Source organism: Ochotona princeps, chromosome 2, assembly GCF_030435755.1.
Source record: "Ochotona princeps isolate mOchPri1 chromosome 2, mOchPri1.hap1, whole genome shotgun sequence".
NCBI lineage: Eukaryota > Metazoa > Chordata > Mammalia > Lagomorpha > Ochotonidae > Ochotona > Ochotona princeps.
Window position 1 is genome coordinate 92,662,076 of NC_080833.1, and position 13,913 is coordinate 92,675,988.

At 50.4% G+C, this 13,913-nt stretch overlaps 1 protein-coding gene across 1 annotated transcript; it reads right to left on the bottom strand.

Annotated features, from left to right (window-relative positions):
• Window positions 1-7,723: 7,723 nt before the first annotated feature.
• On the bottom strand, window positions 7,724-12,037 carry LOC101532518 (glutathione S-transferase Mu 1-like). Its single transcript, XM_004582155.3, has 8 exons — window positions 11,941-12,037; window positions 11,584-11,659; window positions 11,119-11,183; window positions 10,812-10,893; window positions 10,621-10,721; window positions 9,579-9,674; window positions 9,382-9,492; window positions 7,724-7,961 (listed from the first exon to the last, which is right to left on the bottom strand). Exons 1-8 carry the CDS (start codon window positions 11,974-11,976, stop codon window positions 7,872-7,874), a joined length of 657 nt encoding a protein of 218 aa, XP_004582212.2. The 5' UTR covers window positions 11,977-12,037; the 3' UTR covers window positions 7,724-7,871.
• Window positions 12,038-13,913: the final 1,876 nt, after the last annotated feature.

The following is a 13,913-nucleotide window of genomic DNA, read 5'->3' on the forward strand; positions in this document are numbered from 1 at the left end:
GATCCTCCAACCACTGGTTCAACTCTCCAAGTAGCCACAATACCCAGAACTGAGCTGATCCAAAGTCAGGAGCCAGGAGATTCTGCTGGGTCTCCCAAACATGTGCAGGGTTTCAAGACCTTGGGCCGTCCTCCACTGCTTTCCCAGGTCACAGGCAGGGAGTTGGATTGTTAAACCGCGGGGATTTAATGGGTGTGGGCCCCAGGAGTCGCCTGAAAGCTCCCAATAACCAGGTCAGAGGCTGCAATAACAAGAGGAATTTTATTGACTCGCGAGCGGACTTCTCCTGCAAAGGAGAGAAGTCCCGAAGTCCAGGGATGCAGACATTTTACACTGCGAGCTTAGCACACCTGCTGGGTTTGGTACGAGTTTTATGACCTTATTCTGGCGCCAGCTCTGGGCTCTTGGCCTCATTTCCTTGGAATAAGGAACTTACTTATCAGGAGACAGAAGCGTAGGCCTTCTTCCCATTGTCAGGCCCATCATGGCCATACCCCTACCCCTTATCTGATCTGGCCAAGCAGGATACAGAAGCAGAAAAAGCATTAACCCTTACTTTTCTCTCTTTCAGGATGGGAAGTGGGGCAGCTGGTTTAGAAACCAGTGCTCATATGGGATCCTGGTGTGTACAAGGCGAGGACTTCAGCTACTAGGATACTGTACCAGGTCTGCCCTGACTCCTTGGGAGGGTCCTGAGGGGAGGCTGCACACTGGGGAGGTTTTGTTTCACTTGGTCTTCTCCACAGCTCCCGATTATGACCGAAGCCAGTGGCTGAGTGAGAAATTCAAGCTGGGCCTGGACTTCCCCAATGTATGTGCAGGGGATGGAGTGTTGGAGGGAGTGGGGTCATGATTGGTGTCTCTGCATCCACATCCTTCCCATGGTTAGAGGATTCAGGACCAGGACCTGTGCTCAACCACTGTCACCCATGGTTCTCTGCTGTCTTTCCCTGAGGTTCTATGTCGTAGCTCATTCATTTAGAGTACCAGTTCATTCAGAGTACTATTCATTCATTCAGTAGCTCATTCATTCAGAGTACTTAGAGCACTTGCAAGCTGTTATGCAACTGCTCATAACAGCTTTTTAAAAAGTAATAGTCAAGACAAAAGACTAAATTCAGTAGTGTCTCTTCTACCTGAAGAAAATATTTCTTCATTTGTGCGGAACCCAGGAAGTCCCTTCCCCAATATTCAACCAGTGTTCCAACTTACTGCAAGTTGAAAGGGCACAGGTCCAGTCCAGTTCTCTCTCAACAGCAGAGAATGGGACAAATCCTGGGTTGCCTCCACCCACACGGGAAACTCAGATGCAGTTCTGGCTCCTGGATTCAGTTTTGCCCAACTTGGGCCATTGTAAGCATTTGGGGAGTGAATCAACAGGCAAAAAGATCTCTCTCTTACTCTGCCTTTCAAATAAATAAAATGAATCTTTAAACAAATATATTGAAGTCATATAATAGGAAGCAAACAATAATAGTACACAAATAACATGATGCATCAACCATGTTATTTAAATAAAGTGTAACTTTAAAGTGATTTTATTTCTTTAAAAGGCAAAGTTAGACAGAGTGTGCATGTGAGAGAGAGAGTCTTCGATCTACAGGTTCCTTCCCCAGATCATCTCAATGGCTGGGACTGGACCTGGCTGGACCCCCTGGGTCCTGCCCACTGAGCTGCATGGCTCTGCACAGGCATGGAGGGCACTCCATGATTCAGGGGAAATGAATGAGAGGCACCAGACCACAAAGGGGCAGCGTCTGCTCTCTAGGGAGCCTCCTGGGGCTATCTGTTGCAGGGGGTCAACAACACAAGGAGGAAGTCTCAAATACCTTGGGATGGTATCTCATTCCCTATGATCCCAGCCCCTGACAGTGTCACTGGTAAGTCCCTTGCAAGTGGCACTGTGGCTCTGACTGTTCATGAATCCACAGAACCAGAAGGAATTAGATAGGACACAGATGAAGTGCTGTTTGGGCTCGGTTGGGGTCAGTAGGCTTGGAACAGCCACTAGGCCAGGGGAGCAGGGCCTGCTCCCTGGCAACACTGGTCCCATGGGGCAGTGCTGCAGGGGCCCAAGGCTGAGTGCCCAGGCCAGGTCCAACTGGGCTCCTTGAGGAGGACATAGCCAATGACAGGTAGGATGTTGTTCAAAGTGGGCAGTTTACAGAGGAAAGGGCAAGGGACAGATAGATGCCTTTAGGGGTCTGATGTGACAGGGGTCAGGTGGGAGAAAAGGGCCAATAAAGCCTTGAGGATGAGAAGGGAATTGAACAAAGGAGAAGATGGTACCAAATGTGCAGGGGGACCAACTGCTTTCTGGGACCCTGGGCAGTTGACTAAACACAGGCAGCTCACTGCTGTCTCCTGGCCTCTCAAGACCATACCTGTTGCCTGATGTGGCACCTCCGATAACACAGGACTTGGGAGGAAATAGCTACATTTTATATAGGCAGAGATCTAGTCCAGCTCCAGGGAGTGGGGACAAGAACAGAGTCTTCAGTCCTCCTGGGGTACCCAGCACAGTAGGACCCGACAGCAACCTTTGCTTGGGTCTCTAGGGCTGGCAGGCTGGTGTTTTTTTTAGCACAGCCTCCTGAGGGGCACAGCCCTGGTGAATTGTTGCAGAGGACAAGAGAGATGATATGCATCATAAGTGTAGGACATTAGGAGGAGTCTTTATTGGCCAAGCTTGGCAACAGCAGCTCCAGCTACACTCCACTAGTCACTGCGCAGGGTGGCTGAAGTCAGGGGTTTTTAAGTTCTCATCCTCCAATTAGATTGAGAGCCATACAGGACAAAGTTTCCATGCATTCAATTAACTAAGTGTTTGGAGGCAGGAAGGGAGCTGCTGGAGCCCAAACTTTCCCCTTAGTTAATTAATCTAAAGTAGCATAGTAGGAGGCAGGAGGGGCAGGGTGCACAGAGCCTCTGGAGCCACTTCAGTACTGTGGATTTACATGAATGGTGAGGGGGGCAGGAGAGGAGGGGTGGGCGAGAGGAGCCTCTGGAGCTGGTTTTGCACATTTCATTAGCATGAATGGCAGAGTGGCGGCAGGAAGCGCCAGGTGTGGAACCTTCGTGTCCTGCCTATACTCAGGCTCAATTAACCACAAGTGTGTGCTAACTAATCAACCAGCTGCACTCCATCACAACTTCACTCTCTCTCTTTTTTATACTGGAAAGGCAGATTTACAGAGAAGACACAGCTAAGGTCACTGCTTCCCATGAGCTGCAGTGAGGGGAACTCTGCATGGAGCAGGTGTGTTACAAGCTCTATGGATGACCATGCAGGTTTAGGAAAACCACTCTGATCCTGCAAGTTCAGCTCCGTTTCTCAGGAGGGAAGCTGAGCTGCACAGAGGGAAGCTGCATTCTCACATGCACACAGGTCTTCAATGGGCATTGCAGTGGCGCAATTACCTGTGTGCCATTTTCTACTGCTTTCCCAGGTACTTTAGCAGGGAGCTGGAATTGAAGTGGAGCAGCGTGACTCAAACAGGTGGACAATAAGAGATTCTGACCCTGCAAGGGTCAGCTTAATTCATGTCACCACAATTGTGATGCCTGATAGGGCCAAAATGAAGGAATGCCACGCACTGCTAAGATCTGAAAGTCTTTTATTAGCTAGTGGTGGAGAGTAGGCTCATGCGAGAAAGAATTCTAAACTCTGAAGTATGGAAAAGCCAGTTTTATGAAGGCAAAAACTCCCTGCGTGGGCTCAAGGAGGAGATGTTTAGATAAAAGACCAGACTATGTTAAATGCAAACTACCTTGAGGATGGAAAATTACTGACTTTGCAAGCTCTGGTGACTGGACCATGTGGAGCTTGATTCTTCCCCTAGTTCAGCTTGAGCAAAGTAATCATGGAGTTAGAGCGTTTTGCCAATGGGATGTGGTTTCCTTTTTATTCTCCTAGCTGGTCTGCAGTCTTAGGGGTCAGGGGAACCTCACTTAAGAAGGAGTACAACTCAACATGGCGTTCCTCATGTCAGGTCTGGTACTTCACCATGCAGCTCCAAAACACCCTTTGAATTTGAGCTTTGAAATCAGAGAAGTTTAAGGGGACTTCAAAAAAGCGCATGGAAAATAGAATGAAAACGTAAGTTGATTTTGGTTCAAAAGGATTGTGAAGCCTGTACATACTCAGGATCTTAAAAAAGAATTCATGAAAAAATGTGGATCATGAAAAAAAAGCATAGATTTTAGACATTTTTGTACCAAAATAAACTTACAATTTCATTTTGACATTTTGGAATAGCCTCATGTGACCAACTGTGGTTCATTGTTGCATTTTTAACATATTATTTTTATGGCTCTTTTTTATTTTATTATTTTTTAATTGGAAAGTCAGATATACAAAGAGAAGGAGAGACAGAGAGGAAGATCTTCCGTCTGCTGATTCACTACCCAAGTTGCTGCGAGAGCCAAAGCTAAGCTGATATGAAACCAGGAGCCAGGAGCCTTTCCTGGATCTCCCAAGTGGTTGCAGGATCGCAAGGCTTTGAGCATCCTCACCTGCTTTCCCAGGCCACAATCAGGGAGCGGCAAGGGAAGCAGGGCTGCCAGGATTAGTATAGGTGCCCACATGGGATCCTGGCTTGTGCAAGGTGAGGACATTAGCCCTAGGCCACCATACTGGCCCCTTGTTATGGCTCGTATTGTACATAAATTGTGCGTCCTTGCCCATTTTCACAGTGCAGTGGTAGCAGGTTCATAATGTGTTGCATTGTCACACCCATCTAGCTCCATAACTGTCTCTCCCATAAAACTGTAGGTGGGAGCATAAAACCAACACTCCCCATCCCCAGCCATGACCCTTTTCCCATTTCCTGTTTCTATAACTTTGTCTTCTCCAACTTCATCCTGTCAGTAGAATCATAAGGTTGTGGTCGTGACATGAACATCACTGAGCCTGTGTCCTCGCAGGTCACCCAGGCTGTGTCATGCTCAGAGGTCCTTTGTTGAGGGCTGAGCAGTAGAGCCTGCTCCTGAGTGTGTGCACAAGCTGTCCTTATCACTTCCTCTGCTAGGAGACACCCGGGAGGCTCCCATCATGTCGGAAGTGGTGCTCTTAGGAGTGTGGCAGTACACACAGCCCTTCAAGGATTTGCTGTTTCGAGTGTTAAGTAGAAATGGAATTGCTGCCATCAAGTGATAATTTCACTTTTTTTTTTTAAAGATTTACTCATTTTATTACAGCCAGATATACAGAGAAGAGGAGAGACAGAAAGGAAGATCTTCAGTCCGATGATTCACTCCCCAAGTGAGCCGCAACGGGCCGATGTGCGCCGATCCGAAGCCGGGAACCTGGAACCTCTTCTGGGTCTCCCACGCGGGTGCAGTGTCCCAGTGCATTGGGCCGTCCTCAACTGCTTTCCCAGGCCACAAGCAGGGAGCTGGATGGGAAGTGGAGCAGCCGGGATTAGAACTGGCGCCCATATGGGATCCCGGGGCGTTCAAGGCGAGGACTTTAGCCGCTAGGCCATGCTGCCGGGCCCGATAATTTCACTTTTTGTGAAAGAACAGTGCTGACTGGCACAATGCTGGGCCCTTTGGCATTCACACCAACAGAGCCACAGGGTTCCAGTTTCTCCAGTCCCCACCAGCACTCCCTTTGTTCTGCTTTTAGTCTCAGCCAATGCCATGAGTGTGAGGTGGTGACTCAGTCTAGCTCTGCCTTGTCTTGCTCTAATTGGTGATGTGGAGCACTTTCTGGGGTGCCCATCTGCCATCTGTGTATCATCTCAGGGACATGTCAGTCCAAGTCCTTCGCCCACTTCAGAATTGAGTTGTTTGGCTTTTGCTTTGACACAGCTGTTTTGTAGATGGAACATTAATGGAACACGTGGATCCATTCCTTCAGGTATTCTGTACAGCTGACTTTCCAAACCAAAAAGCTTGAGTAACTGTGACAAATCATGACCCAGAAAGCCTAAAATCTTGGGCATCAGAGAAAATGTTTTCTGATCCTGAACTTATGTTTTTTAATCACAATGTCACTTTGATCTTCCATTACATTTAAACATGTCTGTCCTCAAGTCAAATAGTGACTTAACCAATTTCCATGCAAAAGGTTTCATAAGCATTTAGCTAGGCTTACCTTTGATCCTGTCACTTGTATCTTTTAAATTACTCACCTATTCCTTAACAATCTTTTTTTTAAGAACATTTTTTTTTTAAAAGATTTACTTATTTTTATTATGAAGTCAGATATACGGAGAGGAGGAGAGACAGAGGGGAAGATCTTCCGTCTGATGATTCACTCCCCAAGTGAGCCGCAATGGCTAGTTCTACGCCGATCCGAAGCTAGGAACCAGGAACCTCTTCTGGGTCTCCCACGTGGGTGCAGGGTCCCAAAGCTTTGGGCTGTCCTCGACTGCTTTCCCAGGCCACAAGCAGGGAGCTGGATGGAAAGTGGAGCTGCCAGGATTAGAACTGGCGCCCATATGGGATCCCTGTGCGTTCAAGGCGAGGCCACGCCTCCAGGCCCTCCTTAATGATCTTTTACATTACATGTGTTGCTACCCTTTATTTGACTTTAGTAAGTACAACTGCTCTCAGTGACCACTTGTGTAGAGTCTCCTCCATATCTGTTCCCCTCCTGCACTAAGTCACCAAGGTCAAGTACACTGTCCTGCCAATTTCAGAAGCCTGTTCCATATGCATTCACCACATGAGTCTTCCTCCTTTGCAGGTGACCTCCTATGGAATTCCAGGTTCTGATGTAGTCCACACCATGCAGCAGCAAACCAGCCCAGCCCAGCCTGTCTCAGGAAGGTTGTCCCAAGGGCAGGTGCAGCACCTTTAACAGTGAAGTGAGAGACAGCGGCAGGTACCTTCTCTGATCTCCGCATGCTGACAATCTCCTGCATGTTACTCTGTACCTCCTCAGATCCAGATGGTTATTTCCACAGCACAAAGTCCCGCTCATGGCAGAACAGGCTGGCTTTGCATTCCCCAGGAGACAATTCTTCCACATTTCCAAACTTCCTGAACACTTGATGCAGGCCAGGAACCATGACACATATCACAGGGAAGACATGGAGGGATTCTCTTCTCTGTGAATTTATTAAGTTGGTGTAGAAAAACAAAGTACAACAATTATAGATAATGTGACACTATTTATTGAGAAACATTCTGAAACTATAGAGCAGGAATATCCATGTCAGGGAAAGCATCCTGGAGAAGCTCCCAGCGGGGTGTGCCTGAGGACTGCCAGCCCCTCCCTATCAACCCTGCAGCTCTCAGAACCAGAGCCCAGCTGCAGAGGGCTTCAAGCCCTGACACCATGATCCAGGAAGGAAGAGCCAGACAGCAGGAAGAAACCAAGGAGAGGAACAGAGCAACATGCACAGGGCACAGATATGATCAACACACCATGAAACCCTGCTTGATCAGCCACACCCATTCACAGCATCCTGCTCCCCCAGGTCCTGCTGTGGCAACAGAACAAAGAAAATCCTTAAACATCAGCAAAGTCAATGCTGAGTCAGAGCTCCCAGGGATGAGGACAGGCCCAGGCTAAGGTTCAGGATTCCTGTGGAGCAGCCAGCACCATAGAAACCTAGCTCTTTAGAAGGGCCAGCACAGGCCCAGCTACCTCTCTGGTATCTGAGGAGTACAGGGCCCCTAGTCCCTCACAGCAGAGACAGGAACCGTGGGGTTGGCCTCAATACAGGAGGAGCATCCCAGGGGGCTGAGGAAGAGGGCAGAGCTGAGGCTGGCCAGGGTCTGTATGGGATGGTTGGCTTTGAGGACAGGGGATAGCAGGCTGGGGAGGAGGAGACAGTGGAGGGAGAGGACTGAGAAGGCTGAGGCAGGGCTGTGGGCCTGAGCTCTCCAAAGCTGATCCTACCCTTGAAACTAGAGTCCTACTTTCCTGTCCACTTGGCAATCTTAGAAAACACAGGTACTCTGATGAAGCGGCTGGATTTCATGTAGGCAGCGATCTTTGGCAGGGCCTGCAGGGGCAAAAACAAGAGCAGAGCTCAGGGTCTGTGGCCACACTGGGATCCTAGAAACCCCAGTGAAGGCACAGCCCAGAGCTTCCTCCAGTGGGGAACAAGAGGAGTTGAAGCAGCAAAGAAATTTGAGGCCAGCCTCTAATCCTACCCTGACTAGGGGAGTCCTAACTCTTCCACTTGGTATCGGAACCCAACATCACTGCATCTTAACTCCTCTCATGCTGAGACATGATACAATGAGCAGCACCGAGCACACTCCTGGGCTTTGCACCTGGATACCAGGGCTGAAAGTGCCCACTGAGGTTCTCAAGTTTTCAGCGGGATGTAGAATATTCTGAGCATAACAGGCCTGGCCTGGCAGCCACAATGTCCAGCACAAAGAGCTCACCTAGTCTCTCCTTCACAGCACACAGAGCTGAGTCAACTTTTTCATACCCCAAGGCCACGACTTGGACCTCACCCAGAGCTGATGAGGAGCTGAGCAGGCACATCACTCCATGGGGAGGAGAACAGAACAAAGATTGTAGAATGAACAATCTGTTGGACTAATGCCCCAAACCCTCGTATCTGTGATTAAAGCTTTGTTGCAAGTCAGATTGCCTGGGTGACTGATGGGACCCTGAGAATTGAGTACCTGGCCATGTTCCTCTGGGTGATGTCTGATGGGACCCTGAGAGGTGAGGGTCAGGCTGTGCTGCTAAGACCCATGCTGTGTCACCCCTTTCTTCCCTCCTGTTGTACCTGCTGTTCTCAGCATGGAGTCACTTTGCACGTGCATAAAAATAAACATCAAGGACTGACCACATGTCACAGAGAGAACGTGTTGGATACTAAATGAAGAAAGAGGCAGACAGAAAGAAAGTTTTCACCACAAACTCTTCAAGACAAGAACCTGCACCAGGGGCATTTCAAGGCCACTGAGATCCAGCACCAACAACACACCTTGAACAGCTCATTGCTTCCACACGGGGAGCTCATTGCTTCAACTGCTCTGGAGCTCAAGCACTGAGCCTCAGTTCTAACATGTCTCACCCTCCTGATGCCCACTGCACACATGCTCACTGTCTGGCCTCTTCTAAGATCTCCAGGGATGGGAGAGCCAGATTGGTCAAGGCCCTAGTTACTCCTTGTAGAACAAAATTCAGAGAAGCCTGACTGCTGCCCATACACACCAGAGGCTATCAGGGAGCCCAGCACTGCTGTGATGGGCTATGGGAGCCTGACATGTGGCTTTCCCACTACTGACTCAGTCTTCCTTTCAGTCAAGTAGGAGAGATAACTTGTGCAGATACACTGGACACAGCAGGTGCAGGATGCTAACCCTGGGTCCTGCTCTCAGGGGTTGGTCTGCAGCTCAACTCCAGGACTCAGAGAGCATGAAGGAACTGGAAAAGGGGAGAGGAATATCGGAAGGCACCTCAAATCGAGCAATGAAATCCTTCAGGTTTGGGAACGCATCCAGGCACCCAGGAGCAAATAAACGGTTCTGGTCCAGGATGTCATAGACAAGGAAATCGGCAATGGTGATCTGCAGAAGCCAGGAGGAGGGAGTTCAGCATAGGGGGAGACTGACCATGCCCCCTGCTCCTGTCTCCATCCGTCTCTCGCCCTCACCTTGTCCCCTGCAAACCAGGGTCGCTTCCCCAGGAACTGGGAGTACAGTGTCAGCTTGTCTGGGAGACCCTTCAGGTAGTCGGGCTTCAGCTTCTCCTGAAGGAGCAAATGGCTGTCAGCACCTGAAGACACAAATTTGGGTGAGGGGCTACCTGCCCAGGGGCTGCACATGACCCCACTGGCCGGGGAGCAGCGGTCCTCACTGAGTGGCACAGGGTCCATATTCCTCCTTGGCTTTCATTCATCAGCATCTGGGGAGGAGGAGACAGATGGGATGGGGACCAGTGGGAGTCCACAGGAGGTCACAGAGGAGTGCAGCTCTGTCCCTGAATGTGTCACCTCTGATGTCCAAGCGTCCTGCTGTGGGTCACTCCCAGGGGTGCCATGAGTGTAGGTTCCCTGGGACTCAGCTGGGGGTGAGAGCAAAGAGGCAGAGAACTAAATGACCTTGGCAAAGAAGACGAAACTATCTGGTGGGCTGGTGGGAGAATGCTAGAGGCATGTGCACAGCTCACAAAGGATGAGAATGTGATCTGAAATGTTGAAGGGAAAGGAACCCAGGACCTCTGGGTGACCCTGGGCTACTCATTACGTAAATATGCTTATCACTGTTGGGGCATGAATCAGTCCTGGGAAAACATGGCACATGCCCTAAGACGCTCCCATCTTGAACTAACATAACTCAATGCATGGACTTTGCTTCTAGGTGCTGGTAGATGATGAGGAAAATGCTGGGAAAGCTGGCTATGGTCAGATTCAAAGGTCAGAAACAAAAGGGATTCTGAAGCAAATTTCCTGTCTTAGACATACATGACTGTTGACCCAAGGTCATTGGGACTGTGTCTAGGACTGTGGCAGTGATGTAAAAGATTTTACTTCCGAAGACATAGAGACTGCAGAATCAACGCGTTGGTCAGATAAAAAAATTCCTTGGAGCAACCAACCCTAGAATGTTTAGTAGCAAACAGCAGCAGTGCAGATGAGAACACAAGAGGTTAATTCCTCACTGAACCCACCAGGTCCTGTCCAGTGGGGCACTCACAAAGTCAGGGCTGTAACAGACCGTGAGGAATTGCATGCGGTTGTCCATAACCTGATTTTCCAAAATGTCCACGCGAATCTTCTCCTCTTCTGTCTCTCCATCTGTATCCACACAGGAGAGACCCTCAGCATCCCACCCAGCTAGGCCCAGGGGACGGCCACAACCCCACACCCTCAGCCAGCCCCACTCACACAGGTTGTGCTTCCGGGCGAGGTAGCGCATGATGGCGTTGCTCTGGGTGATCTTGTGAGTCCCATCAATCAGGTAGGGCAGCTGGGGAGGGAGGAGGGAAGTCACCCATAGCAGGCCCTCAACATGTACTCTGTACAAACCCTGGGTGAGCTTTGACACAATAAAACTTTGCAGAGAACTGATAATGACAATAGCTGAGCAAAAGGTCCTGGTCCTGAATCCTCTAAACGTGGGATGGATGTGGAGGCAGAGAGACACCTTGCACTTTTTCTGCCCGACACCCAGCCACCCATCTCCTGCACGTACATTGGGGAAGTCCAGGCCCAGCTTGAATTTCTCACTCAGCCACTGGCTTCGGTCACAGTCTGGACCTGTGGAGAAGACCAAGTGCAACAAAACCTCCCCAGTGTGCAGCCTCTTTCCCAGGACCCTCCCAAGGAGTTGGGGTAAGACCACTAGGCAGGGCATGTGGGATCTGTACCCCTCATTTTCACATTCAAGGTCTGGAGTAAGGGGAAAGACTGACTGTAAGAGATCTGGACCCCAAAGCTTTTAGGAAGTGTGGGCAAGGACCCAATGCTGAAACCAGGTTCTCAGCACTCCCTCCCAGAACCATGCCTTGGGAGGCCGCATTCTCCCTGCAGGGACCAGGAAGAGGCAGGCTCTGTTCCCAGCAATGGAGGCCTGCATAGGTGAGCCACAGGTGGCCAGGCAGGGGTTGCTAGGTGACAGCAAGCAGTGGACAGAGGTCAGAGCAGGCAGGTGCATTACCGTCCCCCATGGTGTAATGCTTTTCCTCATAGCTGGTGCCAGTGTATTCCAGGAGTGCGCGGACAGGGAAAACCAGCTGGGGGAGACGCCAGGGCCAGGGGTCAAAGTTGGAGGGACTCCAACTGTTGCCCTCATCTCCTCCAGGTGACCCCCACTTTACATCTAACAGTATGCCCTTGCCTTCGGTCCCTACCCAACTCTGGGATGCCTGCACTGGGAGCTCCCGAGAGCCTAGGCAGAGAAGTGCCAACGTTGCTACAGGAAACAAGGCCTAAAGCCTCCCAAGCTGCTCAATGCCCTCTGCCCCACCCCGCGTTAACACCCACATCCCACCGGTCAGGCTGATCCCTCACTCACCCCTCGGGCATCCCAGTAACCCAACGTCATAGGCATGGTGCTGCTAGTGCTGCAGTCCTGGAAGACTGGGCTTTCAGGAAAGTTCCTGGGGCCTTTAAGTCCGTGTTGGGGACTGGCAGGGGCGTGGCCGGCTGCGAACCCGCCCCATTTCTGCTCTATCCCCAACCTCTGCAATCTGTGGAGGCACTGAACTCAGAGCTCCATTCTGCCCCAGCTGCAGGTTGGAGTCGCATCAGAGGTAGTGCCCAGGGTTGGCTGGACAGTTGAAGGTGTGCAGACCAAAGCCAAGTGCAGACCCGGGACTGGCCATGCCCACAAGCCCTGTTCAAGGCAACCGCCCCTGGGCTACCCTCTGCTGGGCCCCAGGAGTTGACAGTTCCTTTGGCAGGCACCTAGGGAGAGTGGCAGGCAGGGTAAGAAGGGTGGGGAATAACATGGTGGGGGTTGAAGGTAGGGATGGGAAGGGGCTTTTAAGTTGCCTGCAGTTCCCTCTACTGCCTCTGTGTGCTGGGTGCTTAGCTCAGTCCTCATTCCCGGGAGGAGCAGCTGTGGTATTCCCTCCCACTCTGGATTCTGGGAAGACAGGCTGCTGGGCCAGGCCAGGATGGGGTGCCCCCTGACCAGGGGCAGGGGCAGTAAGGGTGACTTCCCTCTTCCCATGAGGAACAGGAGGAAATGAATCTGGGACAGCTGCTTAAGGATTATGTGAAGTAGCCAAATCCTATTCTGCTCCAGCAAGGGGGCAGGTACACAAGAGCCTCCCTGCCAGGCGGCTGGCTTTGGATGCATCTGGTTAGAGTGACCAGTTCCTCTCCAAGGCAGAGGCAGGGTCTTTAAGGGGCCATGGAGTCTTAGGGCTCTGAGCTCCTTCAAAGCTCAAAGCCAAGGGCCATCCAGCTCGCTGCTACTGGCCCAGCAAAGCAGCAGAAGATGGCCCAAGTGCATGGGGTCCTGACACCCCGATGGGAGACCAGGATGAAGCTCCTGCCTGGCCTTGACCTTCTCAGTTCTGGCTGTTATTGCCATCTGGGGAGCGAAGCAGCAGCTGGAAGATTCTCTTTCTCTCTCTTTCTGTAACTCCTTTTGAAAAAAAAAAATCACCTTATTTTTAAAATTAATTTATTTTTTTGATAATCTTGCATAGTTGATTAAGGTATGAAGGGTCAAGGGCTACAGGAAAATGGGTAACACATTGTTTCCACACTAATATCATTGTTTTGTTTTTTCCCTGTTTCTGTGTTCGGGGGAGAAACAAAGGAAGAAGCCCCACCCAACCTCCCACCCATCCCAGGTCACCGATGTGGGCCATGCTCCGAGGGTCCTACTCAAGCAGTTTTGATAATTCAACAGCTCTGAATTGCTGTCAATCTCGCTGTTCAATCGCGATGAAACCTATTCAGAATCCACTGACTGATATAGTGTCTTCATGGTTGGGGTTCTGAGATCAGCAGTACAGTTGGAGGGATCTCCAAAGAAACTTCGTCTGAGGTGATCCCAGACCTGTTTCTCATGTGTGCTTGCCAGTATAGGGTCTGGCATAGTCCGTTGCCCCAATCAGCTTATGCACATGCTGGTAGTTGCAATTGCTGGGTCAGTTCTGTTTCCAGCCTTGTCTTCCACGTGAACCAAGGGGTGTTGCAGTCCAGCCTGATCCTGTCCACTTCATATTCAGCCCTCATGCAAACCAGTGGGAGCTTCAGCCTAGTTGGAGCAACTCCCCATAACCCCCACCAGGCCCGCCCCCTACCCTGGTTCCCATGCTTGACAGTATGTACCGCAGACTTGTTCTGTCTGTCCCACATCCTACTTAGCTCTCATACATGCTAATGTGCATTGAAGCCTAGTTCAACCCAACCGGCCCTACTATCCAGCCCACACTCATACTGGCGGGTACCAATTCTGTCTAGCCACTCCTTTTTAAAATTAAAAAAATATATATGTATTTTTAATGATGTTTACGTTGTTGATCAGGG